The sequence below is a fragment of the Elephantulus edwardii genome, unplaced genomic scaffold (assembly GCF_000299155.1).
Source record: "Elephantulus edwardii isolate Elephantulus edwardi_28Jun2011 unplaced genomic scaffold, EleEdw1.0 scaffold00033, whole genome shotgun sequence".
Lineage (NCBI taxonomy): Eukaryota > Metazoa > Chordata > Mammalia > Macroscelidea > Macroscelididae > Elephantulus > Elephantulus edwardii.
In genome coordinates this window covers 12,556,440-12,576,692 of record NW_006399783.1, presented here as the reverse complement: position 1 = coordinate 12,576,692, position 20,253 = coordinate 12,556,440, and the positions used below count along the sequence as shown (strand labels likewise).

General features: G+C 44.8%; 1 protein-coding gene across 1 annotated transcript in view; it reads left to right on the top strand.

Annotated features, from left to right (window-relative positions):
* Positions 1-20,253, top strand: part of SH3PXD2B (SH3 and PX domains 2B) — a 153,998-nt gene that overhangs the window by 101,719 nt on the left and 32,026 nt on the right. The window contains exons 6-8 of the mRNA XM_006884352.1: positions 3,774-3,799; positions 15,243-15,377; positions 18,938-19,042. Coding sequence (XP_006884414.1) covers positions 3,774-3,799; positions 15,243-15,377; positions 18,938-19,042 — 266 coding nt within the window. The remainder of the gene's footprint in view (positions 1-3,773; positions 3,800-15,242; positions 15,378-18,937; positions 19,043-20,253) is intronic.

Sequence of the window (20,253 nt, the reverse complement as noted above, 5' to 3'; positions counted from 1 at the left end):
CAACTTGAACTTCTTCCTTCATCGCCATAGGCTCTTGCTCATATGTTATTTCATTAAATTCTTCTTTATCTGCCAATTCCTTTTGATACAATGACTCAGTATATTCCTTCCATCTTCTTTTAATACTTCCTGCATCATTTAATATTCTGCCTAAAGCATCCTTGATTATAGCAACTCTAGGTTTGAAAAGTTAAATCCAGTCAAGAGTAGGAAGGTTAGGAAGTGATCAACAGTTGGTTTCTTGGAGGTTAGGATTAAATCCCTGGGATTTAAATCCTGGACATTATAAAGGTTGTCCCCATTTCCTAGGGTTAGAGTTTTGTTGGGATTATTTCTAGAGACTCCTTTTCTTCCTTTCTTAAATGGAAATAACACTTAATTCTGCCTGCAGAGTTTTGGTGCAGCTTGGACGTACTATGTGAAGCATTTAGCAGGGTCCCTGGCACATAGTAAATAGACAGTGATTTTCACCACTCTTCCTCCTCCTGCTGTGTGAAACAGTCAAAGAGAAGATAATTGGTTATTGGCTTTCTTGAAAGACATGGGTACAATCATGAAATGCTTCTGTTCACATGAGATGACCAGTCTTTACTTATGACCTCCAAGACATAAGAGGGAGGGGATGCAATCAGTGCCACACCCCAGGCCTTCCAGATGATTCTGCCTCCCTCTTGTCTCCAAGTCAGTTACCACAAAGACAGAGCCAGCACAAGTACTTCACCAATACTCACCCCTATTTCCCCTGACAACCACCTGGCTTGGGAGCCCCTGGGAAACAAGCCCAGTCTCTGGTGGCTCTGACAAGAGGGTGGGCATTTGAGCCAGGATAGACTGAAGCAGTCAATCTTCACAGTATTGGTTTAACGGTTACTGAGTAAGAGTGTCTAGACCTCTCTGAAGTCTTCTCGAATTGTAGCTGGAAAGATCTGCTCTTCCACTTTTCCATTGGTTTTAGTGTTTCGTTTATATAATTTGTATGGGCTTTCTCAACCTTAAGGTGATCAGTCTTTGCCATTTGTAGGGTATATATTGGCCCCTTTTGTTAGAATTTATGTTTTGTTCTGAATTTTATGGTTGGTGTTTTATGATTTGTAAAGTCGTGAGTGGGAACCGTAGTTCATTTTGTGCTTTCTTCAGTTGCTTTCAATCTTATTTGCTCTAATCAATCAGAGAACGGTGAGGAGAGAAGTACTCTGGGTTTTTTCTAGTTTTTGCTTCTAGTATTCTACAAGGAAGCTCTATTAATATCTCCTCATTAAACCAGTTAGAATTTATTTTCATTACATAGAATGAGAACCTAAATTTTTTTCTGAGTTTAGAAGATCTATTAGAAGATGTCATCCAGCTTCATCCATGAAAATATGATTAATAATAGTAATAATGCCATATTCTGTAGTGCTCAGTGATTATTTGCTATCCTGTTCTCAAAAAGGATGCAAAGGAGAAATAGAGAAATACCCCCTGCCCTCAGGCAACTTCTGCCCTGTGGGAAAGGCTGCGTGAATGTGTCGGCACAACCGTGCACACACAACATCCCCAGAAAGTACAAAACCCACCTGGTTTTGTACCAAGACAGTGTCCATAAAACCAAAGAAGCTGGTGACGTGAACCAGCCAGCATCATACTAGAGTCCAGGCCGCTGGTTCCAAGAGGGCCCTTGGAAGCTGTGTGACCTTGGACAATTGAGCCTCTAGTTGCTTATTAATTAAATAGACACAGCTAACCACCTAACTCACTTCGCTGAAGGGTTGTCAATTCACAAGAAGAAATACTATTTCTCTTCTTCTACAAGGATTACAGCCAAGGAGAGCCTTTGAGGCTTGGTGCTGCTGTCACAGGGCACCCATGGGTCAGACGTAGCTCGAAAGGCAATGAGTAAGGCTGATTGGGTAATGTAGCTCACTGCTCAGGAACTCCACTGGTGTAATCCTTAGCGAGTTGTTCTGCTAATCCAAAGGCTCACCTCTTCTCAGTTCAAATCCACCAGCTGCTCCAAGGCACAAAGATGGGCAGTCTCCTCCAGTAAAGGTTTACAGCCTCAGACCTGGCAGAGGGTCAGAATCAGAATAAAAGCAGTGGTCTGGGGTTTGTTTTTTGAGTTTTGTTTTTTGTTTTTTGAGCTTGGGTTTTGGTATATATTCAGAGTTCCCAGGAAATATAGAAAGGTTATTAAGATGAAAGAAGTCTACTCATAGACTATATGATACATATCTCTAGACTGCCTAGGAGACGCAATGGAGGGTTGCTCCACGTCAGAGCAATTGCATGGCAGTGAGCTTGGGGGTTTTGAGCCCCCATCTTGGTTAGGAGGCTTTTGCCTGCAGGGGGCTGTGTCAGGCAGGTGGAGTGCTTACCTGGTAAACCTTTCTCTCTGTACGTCTGGCTTTGAAGGAAATGGTTCTGATCAGGAGGGAAGGTGGAGAAGTTGCCGAGAGCCCACGAATAGGCTCTGGGGCAGAAGCAGGCGATTGGCACTCTCAGCTGGACCATGGTTGTTAATCCAAGGAGTGAGAGCAAAGTCACTGCTCAGCAGAGTTGGTCTCTTAGGCAAAGGCCCAGATGCACACCCACGTTGGGATTTGGGATGGGAGCTGAGGAAGGAGGGTCTTTCTTGACTAGTTCCCAGGTAGGGAAATAATGAGTTTTGAACAGTGCTTGTAGAGAGGGGTTTTATTGTCCTGTAGAGAAAAATTTGGCAATGTCCAATGGTCGTTTCACACACCTATAATATGCTGCTGCAGCTGTAGCCTGAAAGCTCATGGTGCCTGCGTTCGGGCTGGGGCAGTCTAAACAACTAGCAAGTGCACATTCTAGAGTCAGTCCCTGGGCTTGAAGTACCTCGGCCATGGCTTTGTGCTCTCTCTGAGAGGTGATGCTTTACACAGAAGCAAGCTTGAGGAACCTTTCTTGGTGTGGCCTGCATATAATGGCCATGAAGAGGACTTCACTCCCAGGGTAGTCAAGGGTAATGATCAAGAGAATGGGCTCCAGCCAGATTTCTTGGGCTCAGATCCAGGACAGAATACTTAATTTGCTGAGCCCTAGTTTCCCCCATATGTCAAATGGAGTCATCCTCGGGGGGTGGTTGTGAGGATTCCTTGGGTCAGTCTTGGGTCAGATGTGATGCTTGGCTGAGACCCAGTGCACAGGGAGCACTCAGAGCTGTGGGCTGGGGTATTCCCCTGTTAGCTCACCCTTCCTCACACAAAAGTTACAGCATGTGACCCCCCCCTGAGGTAACGTCTGGCTAGAGGACACGGTGCCTAGCCCACCTGCCTGGCTTTGCTGCTTCCCATCCTGTGTTCACGGGCGAGCAGCCTCAGGTTCCTGTCAGCTAAGCTCTCCAACCCTTCTCCCACAATTGCACGGAGACCATGATTACTTGGTGATTAAAATCCCAGACCTTAAAATCAGACATGTCAAAAAAAAAATCAGACATGTCTCCAAATAGAGCAAAGGCACTTGTTCCCAGGGTCCTGAGGCATTCACTGGTCAAAGGAGGAAAATGAAAAGGGATTTTTCATTATTAAGGTTTCTGTGCCTGAGGAATTGGCTTGGGTGTTATAATGTCGTGAGGTTGAGAATCTGTGTTTTAACAGAATAACTCATGTCTTATTAAACAGAATGTGTGTGAATGGTTGAATGAAAAAAATAATTTGCTTTGTAAACCTTCATTCAAATTACAATTTTTAAAATGTTAGAAATAAATACCTCATGTCAGTACATAACAAATACTTACTAGTCTTTCCTACCCTACTTTTTTTCTTCTACAGAGAGCACATTGGAAAAAAGAAGTCAGGTAAGAATGGCATTTTCCATTTTTCACTACTCATCCAAGGTGTAGTAAGCTCTTACTAAGCACCTACTATGTGCCGGGCCCTCAGCACCACAGTGAGGATGCGCTGATGTGGGTGGGTGGGTGGAAGGATGGATGGAGGGAGGGAGAGAGGGAGGGGTGGTCAGGTGGACGGGTGGATGCTTGACTGGTTGATACTCTATTCTGTTCTCACCCAGAAAAGGAATTTGAAGTTGTTTCATTCTGTATCAAAAGATTGCAAAGTAGATGAGACTGCCTTTCTCTGAAAATGCCTCCGTGGAGTATGGCAGACAGACATCTTTCTAACCATGCCACAGGATGTAAAATGCCTTTTTCTCCCCTTTTTCTTGTTGTGTACCATCGAATTGGATCTGACTGGGACAGGAGTAGATTGCCTCTCCTTCTCCAGCAGAGCATCTGGTGGATCCAAACTGTGTAAAATGCCTTTGTATCATGATACAAAATAATGTAATAGTTCAGAGCTAAGAGTGTTCTTCTCTAGAGACTCAAAAGGAGGCCCTGGGTCTTGAAGAATGAACAGGGTCATGCATAGACTGAGAAGTGGAAATGGGCAGGAGATTTGGGCCTGATTTGTGCTGCCCTCCACCCCTGGCTTGCCTCCGCTGCACTGGTCTGAATATTGAACAGTGCTATTTTAAGCCATAAGCTGTTCTCGTCCTTAGTCCTTATTCCCCTCCCCTCCCTAAGGCAAATTCTCTTCCTTCCCTATAGCCTTTCCATTCCCTGCACAACATGACTCTCTTATTAACAGCAGTAATGGAAATGGTGGGAGCTTGTGTATGAACCAAAGAGTGACTTGTTGTTATACACCTGCAGTTTATAAATTTAGAGTAACAGGGGCCCAGTTTTTCCTGCCTGTAAGGACCCAGGGTCATCTCACATGTGCCACAGCCACAGCCCAAACCACACCTGGACCCAGCGTAGTCCTCAGAGAGTCTGGAATTCTGAGTTCTTTCAGATATTCCCAGGACCCTCAGGAAATTTAAGGGAATTGACAGGGATTGAGAGCAATAAGCAGAGATCTCAGAAGTGAAAAAGGATGCCTCCTCGCCTGGCCCTCAGTGTCCTTGCTGCGGCCTGGGGGTGATGATTGTGTTTTCATTTGTGGGAATATAACAAAGTTTGTGATGTGTAAACCTTAGTTTAAAATAGTTCTTGGTATGCTGTAAGGGATATGTTTGCTGTTGTTTTTATTGTTGTGCTGCAGCTATGTCAGTTTAAAGAACATTTAAGCCATGTTCTCTATAGTTACTTACTATGCATCTGAAAGTTGAACACTGAATAAGAGTGACAGAAGACTAGTTGATGCCTTTGAGCTGTGGTGTTGGAGAAGAGTACTGAATGCCTCATGGACTGCCAAAAGAAAAAACAGACATGTTTTTGAGAGAATGTAATAAGGGAATTCTTTAGATACAAGAATGGTGAAACTTTATCTCACATACTTTGGTCACGTTCTTGGGAGGGGGCAGTCCTTGGAAAAAATTATCATACTTGGAAAGGTGGAGGGTCAGTGAAAGAGAGGAAGATCCCAAAATAAGATGGATTGGCATAGTGACTATACCAGTGGGCTCAAGTAGTAAGATAAGGATGGCACAGGATGGGGCGAGATTCAGATCCATCATTCATGGGGTCGTTAGGAGTCATAGTCGACTCACTGACACCCAACAACAACAGCACAACTACCATTGTTTAAAGCACAGAGATGCTCCTGACTAGCATCAATGTTGTTGTTAAGTGCCGTCGAGTCACAGGCGACTCATAGCGACCCTATGAAGGAGAGTCCTCTACGCTTGGGTGCCTTTCATCCTCTCTCCAGGACTAGCATCAATAGTAACTCCAAATTCAATAATACCTCTGGGCCTTTTGCTGCCCTCTAGGGACAGGGTCTCTGGTCATTCTTAGAAGGAAGGCTGGAGAGAAACTGGGTCTATTTGCCTCTGAGTATAGTATCTGCAGTTAACTTGGCCTTTCCCCACTCAATCTGTTTCCAGTTCTGCTCTCTGCTTCAGTGGGTACTGACCGATGCCTTGGTATCTTGCTAAAGCTGCAAATAGTTCCTGAGCCTCAGTGATAATGATACGTTTCTTAGAAGAGAGAAGAAGAGCCTGTCATTCTTGGCTGGCCGCAGGGTTCTGGTTTGGAGCCTGCAGAGACTCTTTCCCTGGAAGAACAGGTCAGGGAGAGAGAGGAAAAAAAGAGGCAGTTCTGGTTTGTGAAAAGAAAAGTGCCCGGTCAGAACAGGCTTTATGAGGAGACTTGTCTGAGAGACAGAATAAGCCCTAATTTGTGGTAACCACTGTTACATCAGTTGACTTGCAATGATGGGGGACAGATTTATTTATAGTTCAACGGAGTGGAAAATAGCATCTTTCTTATTCAGACTAAGAACCCTTGCTGGGATTAGCCTTACTTTTTATCTGACCTTCGTACACTTGCTCAGTTTTAGAAGCAGCTTTTTTGATTGACTTTTTAAAGGAAGAAGGCTGATGGGTCGAGTCCTGGAATTTCTGTCCCAGAATGCTGACTGTGAAGCAGACGTCATACCTGTTGCCAGCATGTCCCATTCATGACTAGCTGGCACCTACAGATTTTAGCTAACAGCATTTTCATTTCTTCCTGTTCTATAGGAAGAAGTCATTCCACCAAAACTTAACAGACTGTCTGACTTCCTTCCTGATTTTTCTACCTTTTACTTAGTGACACTTTTGCTATTGATGTTTTCAACAAGACTGGCAACATAGTGAAATTCTGAGAAACAGACACTATCTTACAACTATTCATTGTTTTAAAATTAAGTATGTTATGAGCAAAAAAATTCCCCAATAGAATATGGCTGTGGTAGATCAGACACTATACCTCCTGAGACTATTTCTTAACCTTATTTTTTTGCTTTCTCCACACCTATTCAATCTGTATGTTTAGCAAAAGACATATTGTATTGGGAATATCTGCTGTCAAGGCCTTCTCCAAAGTGCTTTAAACTAGACATCATTCTCTTTAGAGAATGATGTCTAGTTTAAAGACTAAAGTGCACCTAATCCAAGCCATAGTCTTTTTATTACTTGCTATGCATCTGTTAGTTGAGCAGTGACTAAGGATGATGGTAGAAGAATCGTTATCTTTGAGTTGTGGTGCTGGAGAAGAGTCTTGAACATACCATGGACCACCAAGAAAACAAATAGGTCTGTCTTGGAGAGGGTGACACTAAGATTCTCTTTGGAGGCTAGGATTTTTGAAGGTCCGTCTCTCATACTTTGGGCACATGGCCAAGAGAAAATGGTCCTTGGAGAAGGACATCATCCTCGGGATGGTAGAGGGACAGTGCAGGACATCTCAGGATGAGATGGATTGATACAGTATGTGGAGCAAAGGGGGTTGGTGTGTTGGAGTCAGTGAGACTGGGTCAGGACAGGGCAGGCTTCAGAGCTGTTTTACATAGGGTCGCTATAAGTCACAGGCGACTTAATGACACATAACACCGTCAAATGGGAGCTCTAGTGGGAAGGAGACTTGCTGGCACCTAATAACAGCAACATCTCAATGTTAAAATAAATCCTGAAAGCGCATAGTTCAAATCCACCAGCTGCTCTGCGGCGAAAGGATTGGTAATCTCCTGTGCAATTACCTGCCTCTGAAAATCTGTTGGAGGGGCAGCTTTAGGTTGGTTCTGACTAGATGGCACACAACAACTGTCAAAAAGGGAATTCTGCTGGCCTAGTGGTAAGAAGCTGCACTTGCAGTCCCAAAGGCACACAATTCGCATCTACTGGCTTCTCTATGGGAGGATAGACAGTCTCCTCCCCTGTGATTTACTGCCACTGAAAACTCGCTGGACAATCAGTTAAAATTCAGTTCCAAATCGATGGCACACAACAACTGACAGATCTTATCCTTCCCCTGATCTTTCTGTTCTCTAGTTTCTTTCTGGACCCAGAATGCCTTAGAATCTTCTCACTTTGTGCTGTCTAGGATTTAACCATCTGATCAATGTTTGAGTATTACTTGAGGGAGTTCTGGTGGGCTAGTGAGTAGGAAGTTATGCATCCATCTCAAGGTGAGTGGTTCCAATCCACCAGGTTCTCCAACAGAAAGTTGGGCTATCTCCTCTGCTCCAATTTACAACCTCTGAAAACGAATTGAAGGCCTTTTTAGAGCTCTGAGATGCTTTCTAGAGCTTAGCTGCAGTATTACACTCCACCAGTAGGTGTCTCTGTCTAACACCTAACTGACCTCAAGCTTTGTGTAAAACTCCTGGATCAAATAAATCAAGTTCTGTTTTTCATCAGTTTTGTTAAGTTGAATACTCTTATCAGATGAACACAATCATCTCTGGAAGAACTCTACTGATAGTTGAAATAGCAACCTCACATATTTTACTCTGAACTGCTTACTCATAGAGGGAACTAGAATCTAAAAGCTGTGGACTAACAGGAAAATAGCATAAAACTCAAATCTGGAAAAAGTGCCAACCCTGAGCATGTGCCAGTACTTGATCTGCTCATTTCAAAAAATGCAAAATCATTTTAAAAATAAAAATACAAAAAGTCATCAGGTGAGTTCTGATTCTCAGTGTCCCTGTAGGCCAGAGTAGAACTGCCCCACAGGGTTACCAAGGCTCTAAGAGTAATGGAAGCAGAGTTCTAGGTCCTTCTCCAGTAGAACAGCAGGTGAGTTCAAACTTTAGGGTTTTTTATTAGCAGCCAGCCATTTAACCACTGCACTGCCAGGGCTCTTGATCTGCTCTTGCCACCCCAGAATCCTAAACCTTGACCTCTGTCCTCATTTCCTGGCTTCCCAGCTCAGTTCCCTAACTGTCACTGCTTGTGGTTATCCTAAGTCCTTCTGAAAGGCTGGTTGGACAATTGATGAGGAAATGAATGATTTTAGGCCCCTGATGAGAGTCCTAAAAATTCCATTGGTACAGCTGTGTCAGCATGGGTGACCTGGCCTAACTAGGCTCTGATTTCACTAAAGCATGTATCCTGCTTATAAGCAGGAAGGACATCTTTGGTTGTTCTTCTGTGTGCTTCAGAGATAACACTTGGAGCCATGTTTAGGGGAGGAAGAGGTTCTAGAAATCTCTACCCTTTGTTTATTCACTCCACAAATGTCTCTTGAACATCTATGCCAAGCACTGAATAAATAAAAGAGATTTGGTTATCCATTCAAAACCATTTCTAAACATCTACTGTGTGCATGTGGCAGAAACCCTATTGGGGTAGGATGTTAGATATTGAGCTACTACCTGACAGGGCATTGGTTCAAATCCACCAGCTGCTACAAGGGAGAATGATGGGAAGTCTCATCCTGTAAAGATTTACAAAATCAGAACTCCAATGGAGGACAATCATGAGTCAGCATCTAATTAAAAGTAGTGGTTCCGGTTTGGTTTTGTGTGTTTGGGTTTGTGTGCCTGTGTCCTGGGTTCCTAGAGAATACAAAGGTTATTTACCATGTGAAAAGTATACTCACAGACTGCTAGAAAAGGTAGACTTATAAGCAAATTAAAAATATTGCCGGCACTGTGCAGGGAAGCATTTCCATTTCTCCCATGTAAGGAGTCTTCTAAAGCCAAGTTTTAAAATATTTATTTGTCCATTCGAACATTTATTGGATCTTGATGGATATCGTCCATGTTCTAGCACAGAAGTTAGTAAACTTCTCTCAAGAGCCAGATAGTAAATATTTTAGGCATTGCATGTAATATAATGATCTTTATCACATTGGCTTTTAAAAAAAAAAAAAAAAGAACCCTTTAAAAATATAAAAAGCATCCTTAGCTCCCACTAGTATAAAAAACAGACCATGGCTTCCTAAGCCTCCAGAGAAGTAGTATAGCAGTAAACAAAGGAGATGGAATCCTGCCCCTCAGGATTATAATCTAGGGCACAAAGTAGACACCAGAAAGACATTAAGTGTTCCAATCCTATGGTAGTTCACATAGAAAAAAGCAATATGGCAAGAATTAAAACTGGCTGGGGCAGTGCTGGGGACTTGAAGTATTTTTCTAGGACAGCCAAGGGTCATTTCGTTGGCAAGGTGGTATTTGTTACAGTATCTAAAGGGAGGGCGGGAATGGAGAACAGTATGTAGAGATCTGGAAGAGGCTCCCTCTAGCAGGGGGAATAAAAAGTTTGACAGTGAGAATGCATTTCCAATGATCAAGGCATCGTGAAACAGGACTATAGTCTCCAGAAGTTCATTTTATTTGACTGTGACAGAAAACCCCAAATAATCGTGGCTTAAACAGTATCATTTTCTTTCTTCTCAGGTCAAATTCCAAAAGTCTAGGAGTCATGCAGTGTTTGATGCTCTGTCTTACTGCTCTGCCATATATAGCCATTATTCCCAGGATCACACCATAGCCCAGAGTGGCTGCTGCAGAACCTGCCATCGCTTTCACAATTCACCTACAGAAATAGACAAAGAATGAAGAGCACGCTCCCCCTTAATAAGGCTTCTCACTAGCAATTGCATGCAAACTTCCACCCACTGGCTAAACCTTAATCAGATGACCTGTAACTGAGAAGGCATCTTCGCTTAAACAAGACATTTAATTACCATAGAAGAAAGGGAGAATGTGAGATGCGGTAAAGAGTAAAGATTTGAGAGCTCCTTGAAGGCAGATGGAGCAAGGCCCTGTAGGCTGCTAGAGCTTTTTCTTAATGAGGTGAAGGCCATTGCAGGGCCTGACCTTTCAGGACAATGATCTGACACCCCTTTCAGTTGACCTGATATCCTTTTCCAAGGAATAACCTCTCTTGGCAACATACCCCAAAAATGCAAGATAAAACTTCATCATCTTTGCCTCCAAAGAGCATCACAACTGCATAGAAGGCGAAAAGATTGAAATTGCCAATGATTTCCTGTTGCTTGGATCCATAATCGAGTATCAGGTAGACCCTGACTACTGTGTGCGAACAGATGGTGTCACAGCTGGAAGCAGGCACACAGTTAAAAACCACCTATCCCATTTCCCTCAAGTCAGTTCTGACTCATAGTGACCCCATAGGACACAGTAGAACTGTCTCATAAGGTTTTCAAGGTCATAAGTCTTCACAGAAGCAGACTGCCACATCTTTCTCACTTGGGATGACTGGTGGGTTCGGATCACTAAGCTTTTGTTAAATAAATAGGTTTTTTGCATTTGAATAGGAAGGAAAAGAAGAGGCCTCCCCAGCAGATAAAACAGCCTGTGCAAAGGCACCTTCAAGCTTTCAAGCTTTGGGTACAGCAAGCATGAGGTGATAGAAAGGCAAGCAGAACCTGACTTTGGAGAAGCTGAGGGTGCTGGGACGTCATGGCAGGATCTGGATCTGTGAAGGACTAGATTAGCATTTTGAATGAGAACTGTTATTACTGCGATTGAAGTAAGTGGAAATGTATGCACTTACTAGTCAGAATCCTTATAAGAAAGACTGTCATTTGTTTCATTCTTTATTTGTTTCTGCTGCCTGGAATGTGAATGTGATGGCTTGGACTGCAGCAGCCATTCTGGACTACGAGAGGATCTTGGGAATATTAGCCATGGACAACAATAATCAAGTACTATATGAGAGCAGAACGGAATCCATATACATGCCCCCTCTTCTTCTCTAGCCCCAGGGAAGCCTCTGGTACAGGATGGCAATGCAGTGAAGACATGAGTGGCCTTGGGTGATGGATAGCTCAGTAGGAAAAGATCACATACATTAGACGTGTGACATTTTGAGGACACTAGCACACCACTGTGCTTCAGCCTCTGGCATCCAGAAGCAGCACAAAAAGCCTTTGTTAGAAGCACTTGATGTGAATGTTTTATCTGGGAAACCAGAACAGGGCACTGGAGCCAGAGGGCAGGGTCACTGCTTCTTGGCTTAGGTCTCTGTTCTGTCCACTCACCCTGCCCAGCTGAGGGTGATGGAGGGCAGTGGGAGGGCCTCTGAGCTGGAGGGCCTGTGGGAGAGTAGACAAAGAGCTACAGCCCCTCCCTGACCCCACACCAGCCCCCGCGCTCCCTGCCCAGTGTATATCTACCCAGACAGCAGGGAACAGACCTCCACCTGTGAAGTAGGTCTTTGTTCTCCTCTTCCTGAATGCAGCCTACCTTGAGGCTCAAAACAAGGTGTCCCCAGGTCAGAACTGGAGACTGTGATTTCTGCCTGTTGAATCCACAGAAGAAAGGGTTCCCAGTGTCTAATGACCAAGAAAAGCAGCCAGAAACCTCCAGAATGCCACCCCCCTCCACAAGGCAAGTGTGGGTGGTTAAGGAAACTGTCCAGGCCTCTGCCTTGCTGAGGCTCTGTGGCCTGAGGTACAGAAAGCAGCCTCCTGTGAGGTGTCTGACAGGTGGCAGTCATCCTGCGGCCAAGGATGAAATCAGCACTGAAGCCAGGGCTCAAGAAAGGAAAGAGAAGGCTCTCTGCTCCTCGTTGATCCAGATTGCCCTCTCTTCTTGTGCAGCCTCAGCCGCATCCCTGTGACACGATGGTGAAGGTCAGAGTAAATGGATTTGGCCGCATTGGGCGCCTGGTCACGAGGGCTGCATTTAACTCTGGCAAAGTGGAAGTTGTTGCCATCAATGATCCCTTCATTGACCTCAACTACATGGTCTGTATGTTTCAATATGATTCCATCCATGGCAAGTTCAACGGCACTGTCAAGGCTGAGAATGGGAAGCTGGTCATCAATGGAAAAGCCATCACTATCTTCCAGGAGTGAGATCCCACCAACATCAAGTGGGGTGATGCTGGTGCTGAGTATGTTGTGGAGTCCACTGGTGTCTTCACAACCTTGGAGAAGGCTGGGGCTCACTTGAAGGGTGGTGCCAAACGGGTAATCATCTCTGCTCCTTCTGCCGATGCCCCCATGTTTGTGACGGGTGTGAATCATGAAAAGTATGACAACTCTCTCAAGATTGTCAGCAATGCTTCCTGCACCACCAACTGCTTGGCTCCCCTGGCCAAGGTCATCCATGACAACTTCGGCATTGTAGAGGGACTCATGACCACAGTCCATGCCATCACTGCCACCCAGAAGACTGTGGTTGCCCCTCTGGAAAGCTGTGGCGTGATGGCCGTGGAGCTGCCCAGAACATCATCCCTGCATCTACTGGCGCTGCCAAGGCCTTGGGCAAGGTTATCCCTGAACTGAATGGGAAACTTACCGGCATGGCTTTCCGTGTCCCCACCCCCAATGTGTCAGTTGTGGACCTGACCTGCCGTCTGGAGAAGGCTGCCAAATATGACGACATCAAGAAAGTAGTAAAGCAGGCATCATAAGGGCCCCTCAAGGGCATCCTGGGATACACTGAAGACCAGGTTGTCTCCTGTGACTTTAATAGTGACACCCACTCTTCCACCTTTGATGCTGGGGCTGGCATTGCCCTGAACGACCACTTTGTCAAACTCATTTCCTGGTATGACAATGAATTTGGCTACAGCAACCAGGTGGTTGACCTGATGGTTCACATGGCCTCCAAAGAATAAGAGCCCCTTGGACCAGCAATAGCACTAGAAGAGAGAGAGACCCTCAGCTGCTGGGGAGTCCTTGCCCCAACTTGATCCTCCCACACACTGAGAATCTGACATCATTGACACAAGTTTCCATCAAATCCCCCTGAGAAAGGGGGGGAGGGGCTTGGAGAGCCCATCTTGTCATGTACCATCAATAAAGTACACTGTACTCAATCAAAAAAAAAAGGAAAGAGAAGCCTAGAAAGACCCAAAGAAATAAAGTTCAGTTGGAACAAGCCCCAGGAAAGTAAGCCCATCTCAGACTCTTCCTTCCCTGTTGGTTTGTCTGTCCTCTACCCCCAGGCCCACCAAAAGGACCTCATTAAGGCCTGGCTTTGTCTCTAACAGGCCAGTCACTTAGTCTCTCTGAGCCTGTCTCCTTGTCTGTCAGATGCCAATGGGTGTACCCAGCTTGAAGGGTGGTTATGTTGAGCATTTATATACAGTATGCAGCCTGGCATAGACGCTCATTTGAGCTACTTCACAACCCTCTTCTAAACCCTCACCCAGTATCTTCTGTTTCTTTCCTTTCCTCCTGTTCTCCTGCAGACACGCCCTTCTCAGAGGCCCTCCCACTGCCCTCCATCACCCACCTCTGGGTGCATGGCCAGAGCAGGGTCACCGAGCCAAGAAGCAGGGACCCTGCCCTCTGGCTCCAGTGTCCTGGTCTGGTTTCCCAGCCCAAAAACCCAGACCGTGTGCTTCTGACAGAGGCCTTTTGTGCACTTTCAGGCCAGAGCTTGGAGCACAGTGCTGGTAAACATTTAACAACCAGCTCTCTTGTCAGAGGAGAGGCTTTGACTTACACTTAGAACCACAAATCAAACTCATTACCACCCAGGAGGTTCCAAATTGTAGTGACCCTAAACTTTTGCTGGTTTGCATGGTGTAAATACTCTCACTGTGGTCCGTTTCAAGCTACCAGCAAGCCACAGCTGCCCTGCAGAAAGTAGGAAGACACACACTCAGCCTCCTTCTGGTCCCCAAGGGCATGCTCTTCCCTAGCTCCCAGTCAGCCTGCACAGTCCTTCCACATCCTCCTCAGGATGCCATCTCACTTCTGATCTCGGTCATGTGTTACCTCCTTAAGGAAATCTTTCTGGCTATATCATTTACTATCCTCCCTCTCCATTCGTTGTGTCTTGACATCGTGGTTGGTTTTTTCCAGAATTGCATTTATCACAAGCTAATAATTCTGTTTACTTACTGGCTACGTGAAAGGAGCCCAGGTGGTGTGTGTAACATGCAGGGTTCCTAACCAAAGGTCTGGGGTTTGGATCTGTCAATGATTCAGGAGGAGAAAGTTGAGGAGTCTCTTCCCATAAAGCTTTGCAGCTTTGGAAACTCCATGGAGGGTCACCATAAGTTGGAACTGACTCGAGGATAGTGGATAATGACTATATATACTGGTTCATGAATCTGTCTCTAAACTAAGAGTAAGTGGCTGAGGCTGGGAAGCATATCTATTTCTTTCATTTTTTTGTAACCCAGCACCTAATAGAGGGTCTGGAGCACCATGGTGATTAAATTAACAGATGGGTGACTTTGAGAGGATGGCTTGCTGATGATAGATGGAGTTGGATGGTGGATGTCTAGATGATGGATGGATGGTGGATGATGGAGAGATAGGAACAACTTTCCAGTATGCTGTCAGCATCTGAAGGGCCCACACCATAACTAAAATCAACTCTGAATCCCTAGCAAATAGTATGGTAACTCTACAGAGTAGACACCTGGTGAACTTTTTGATGGTTGGGTGGGCACATGAAAGAATGAATGAATTGGAGACAAAATACAGCTTCCTTCTGTCTTTTGAATGTCTTCCTGACCCTCCCATCTCCCATGACTTATCCTCCTCTGTACGTGGGATGTAGCAACATATGACATCTGATAGCCTCTGCTGTTCACAGGGAGTGACCTGGCCTCAGTGGACCCCTTGGTCTTGGAGCAGTATGTGGTTGTGGCAAACTACCAGAAGCAGGAGAGCTCGGAGATCAGCCTGAGCGTGGGGCAGGTGGTGGACATCATCGAGAAGAATGAGTCAGGTAGGGACCCAGACAGCCTTCCTCCCCACCCTACACTGTCACCAGCCCTTAGGGCTGAAAACCACTTGGACATTTGGAAATTGCTTTGACCAGTCAAGTTGACGATGTTCCCACGTCCCTGGCTGATGCTTCTTTAGAAACCTGGCCTCTCAATTTAAAGCTAATGTAATGGTGAGACTAGCCAATCCCATTTGTATAAACTGACACCCTACTTGCGTGATCCTGTCATCATTGTGCAAAGTCAAAGTCAATGTCCATGAAAGCTGTTTTGAAGAAGAAATCTTTGATGCCACAGAGATAGTCTGAAAAAGTAATGATTTCTCTCTTCTATGATCAATACTTGCTTCTGTACACCTGAGTGAGTGTATTTTGCTGTTAGATGCTGATAAGATGAGCTGCTGGACCAAAACATACACTTATTTCATACTTTAAGATATTGCCAAATTACCCTCTTCCAAAAAAGAGTAACCTCTAGGTATATGGACTATGAAGCTAGATTGTCCAAATGTGAATGCGGCTTTATTACTCTCTGTCTCATAGACCCCTGGGCAAGTGTCTAGGCCTTGACTTCATCTGTCAAGAGGGGTAATAACAGTATCCTGCCCGTGAGGCTGTTTAAGGATCCAGGAGGTCAGCAATAGATTTGAAGCATTGAGGACAGCATATGACAGACCTGGCAGCCCAGTTTGCTGTCAGTGTCAGTGTCAATGTCCCTACCCCTACACAAGTGCCTAAAATGTGAGTTTTAGTATGGATAACTCTGACTTTTACTTACCCACAGTTTTACTGACCCTATGGTTTCATTCATTCTCATAGACAGCATTCTAAGTCACCATAACATGTATGTTGGAACTAGAATAAAATAGTATGTGGCTTCTGCTTCAACAGAGACTTCTAAGACCAAGCAGCTTGCTCAGGGACTCTGTTCTCTCTTTCTCTTCTCCTCCAGCAGCTCTAGGCCTTGGCTGTACATGCTGTTGGGGAACCCATCCCAGTTTTTCATTTCTCTTGTGCAGAGCTGCTTGTTACAACGGACTGGAAGAGATTCATATTTATTCCCATTCCTAAGAAAAGTGATCCAACACTGTGGAAATTATAGAGTGGTATCACTAATATAACATACAGGCAAAATCCTGGAGATTATCCAAAAGTGACTAGACAGTACATCAACAGAGAACTACCAGAAATACAAACTGGGTTTAGAAGAAGCCATGGCACAAAGGACATCATTGCCCATGTCAAATGAATCTTGGCCAAAAGCAGAGAGTACCAGAGGAATGTCTGTTCATGTTTCATTGGCTGTGCAAAGGCATTTGACTGTGTGGATCACAACATATTGTGGCTAATCTTGAGAAGAATTGGGAATTCCAGAATACCTGATTGTGCTCATGCGAAACCTATACTTGGACCAAGAGGCATTCATCAGAACAGAGCAAGGAAACACTGCATAGTTCAAAATCAGAAAAGTTGTGCATCAAGGATGTATCTTGTCTCCATAACTTTTCAATCTGTATGCAGAACAGGTTATTAGGCTGGGCTTTATGAGGAGGAATGTGGCATCAGGATTGGAGGAAGACTCATCAACAACCTGCATTATGCAGATGACCCAATCTTACTTGCTGAAACTGAGGAGGACCTGAAGCACTTGTTGTAGAAGGTCAAGGACTATAGTTTGCAATATGCATTGAAGCTCAACATCAAGAAAACTGAAGATTTTCACCACAAGGCCAATTACAGCAACATGATAAATGGTGTAGAAATTGAGATTGTTAGTAATTTCAGCTTGTTCAGTTCCACAATCAACACTCTCAGCACTGGTAGTCAGAAAATCAAAATACAAATTGCTTTGGGAAAATCTGCTGTCAGGGACCTCTCCAGAGTATTGAGAAGCATTAATGTCAGTCTAGAGACTAAAGTGTCCCTGATCCAAGCCATCATCTTTGCCGTTACTTGCTATGCATCAGAGAGCTGGACAATGGCAAGGGATGACAGAAGAATTGATGCCTTTGAGTAGTGTTGCTGGAGAAGAGCATTGACCATATCATGGACTGCCAAGAGAACCAATAGATCTATCTGTCTTGGAGAGGGTGAAACTACGTTTCTCCTTAGAGGCATGGATTTTGAGACTCCTCCTCACATAGTTTTGTCATGTTGCCAAGAGGGACCAGTCTTTGGAGAATGGCATCATTCTTGGAAGGGTGAAGGGACAGCGCCAGAGAGGAAGACCCCAGATGAGATGGATTGACACAGCAACTGAGCTAATGAGGTTAGGTGTGTCAGAGACAGTGAGACTGTCTCTGGATAGAGCAGAGTTGAGAGCTATTTGTGCTATGAGTTGTAGTCAACTCAACGGTCTAAAACACCGACAGAGCTGCTTGGGCCCTGTCAGAGCCCTTTTTCATTAGAGACAGTTCAGGTGTGACTCAGAGGCTTCCTCAAGCAGTTACAGATAATTCTTGTTTATTTGCAGTAGGTATGTTCTATAAAGTCGACGTAAGCACCAAAATAGTGAATATTGAGCCATTCATTGCTCTTGGGAAATACAGAGTTCGGTTTCTGCAAGCTTGTGGTCCCAGCATTTTTGTTAGCTGATCAGTGCATCAGTTGTTTTTTTGTCTTTCTGTTTAAGAGACACCTGGTTAAATATATGCTGTTGGTTTGTTAACACTGAACTCGCAGCCAGTCAATATCTGAGCAGAGCTCATCTAACCTGTTATTTTCTTCAGAAGTCATCTCGCAGGCAGCATGTGCTTAGAACAGCACTTCAGCAGTCTCTTTGGAGTCAGTTTTAAAAAAGCAAAATTACCTGCAAAAAACCACAAAAGGTGAAAACGATGACGCCAAGCAGGTCGTGGAAAGAACGCTTGTTTCCGCCAGAAGAGCCAAATCAAGAAGGCCAAGTGTCAGGTCATCCGGGAACGTGCTCACCGGGCCACACGCACTGTTCCTCACTCCACATGTTCTCACAAATGACTGTGAAAGAGCTGCGAGTATTGATTGTGGGACAACATCGATTTTAACAAGTAGACAGATGCACAGATCCAGACTGTGAGTGACGTGGCTCTTCTGTACGTCTGCAGCCAGGTTTACTGTGACACGAGCCAGTGCTAAAAGGATATCTCAGATAAGGTATTAGGTCAAAGGCTACAGTGTCAGGCAGTCCTGGCTGCATATCACAGCCGGGTCATGAACCATGGGAGCTTGGACAGTCTGTTCACCTCTTTGAGCTTTGGTTTTCTCATCTGTGCAATGGGAATGATAATAAAAGATAACACAAGTAAAATGGTTAGTGCCTTCACAGCTTAGTGAAGGTCCACATTCAGTACTTGCAATTTAGGACCCTCTTACCGATTGTCTATAGGTGTAGGAGGCAGAATCTTATTAACCTGTTTGTGGCAGTTAGCAGTCAGCTAGCATCGCTGGTTGGATCTTACTTGTGAATTGATGACTCTGTGGCCTTGCCCTGATTCTTAGCTGATTTAGTGGCTGAATATGCTGTCTGGCTTCGAGTTCCTCTCACTTGACCAGACTAACGTCCATCCGCACCATTGCTTTCCCAGGTTGGTGGTTCGTCAGCACCGCAGAGGAGCAAGGCTGGGTCCCTGCGACCTGTCTTGAAGGGCAGGATGGTGTGCAGGATGAGTTTTCCCTACAGCCTGAAGAAGGTAGGAAGGGGCTCTAGCCTCCAGCATGCTGGAGAAACTGGGCCAGCCACTGTCCTTCTCGCCCAGTCGGGCCCTTGAGCCTCTGCTTTCAGGTCTCAGGAAAGCTCAAACTCCATAGCCTAGGTTATGAAGACTAAGATTGAAGGGCAGGGCTGCCCTTGCTAGGAGCCTGTGATGTGAACGAGGTGAGCCAGGTTAAAGTGAAGCCTGACTTCTCCCAGGAGGAATCTGCTAGGGCTAAGGAGTGGTGGTGTGCTGCATGGAAATAGTAATCTTAGACATCAACAGGTCATGATTTCACAATTTTCTAGCTTCCAGGACACTGGAGTGGCTTCCAGCTTCTTTGCAAGATTTGAACTAATCTGTTTCAAAATCCCTGCTTTCTCTTTTGATTTAAATGACCCTGACTGGGTATGAGGATCACTGGCCCACCCTCCCTCTGTTCCCCCGAGATGCGCACCTGTGTGGACACACACCATGTTGCTCATCTCTTTCCCAGGCCCGAGTTCTGAGTGTGCTTCCTGTCACGCCAGGAATATCAAGGACCTGATAACTCCTTTGCACTTAGCCTTTCTAAAACTCAAATGTGGCTTCATTTTATCTAATAAGTCTCGGGGTTTGGGTCTGCCAGACCTGTATTGGAATGTCACCTCTACCCCATACTTACTGAGGGATTTTAATTGGACCTGCAGCTTAACCTCTGTCTCAGTTTTATCATTTGAAAATAGAAACCATAGCTCCACCAGAGGACTTTAAAAAAAAAAAATGAGATCCTACATACAAAACATTTAGCAAAGAACATGGAAGATAAATAACCAGGAGCAGTTATTATTATATCCCTCAGCTTTCATTTATTTTTAAAAAGTACATAGTCACTTTAAATGTGCACTGTCTGAAGAGGGTGAGCAGTTATAAGGCATTTCTGTTTTCAAAGTTTAGCCAAAAAGTATGTGTGATTTTATATTCAGTGTTTTCTGAACCGTGCTCCTCAGTTCAAATGTCTGTTAGTATTCTCTGAGTAAGAGTGTTTATCAGGCACTAAAATAAACCAAACTAAACCCGTTGGAGTCCATTCCAACCTATAGTGACCCTATAGTACAGACTAGAACTGCTCTATCACGTTTCCAAGGCTGTAAATCCACAGAAGCAAACTGCCGCCTCTTGATCCCGTGGAGCTCTGCCTGCTTCCAGCTGCTGATAGTTCCATGAAC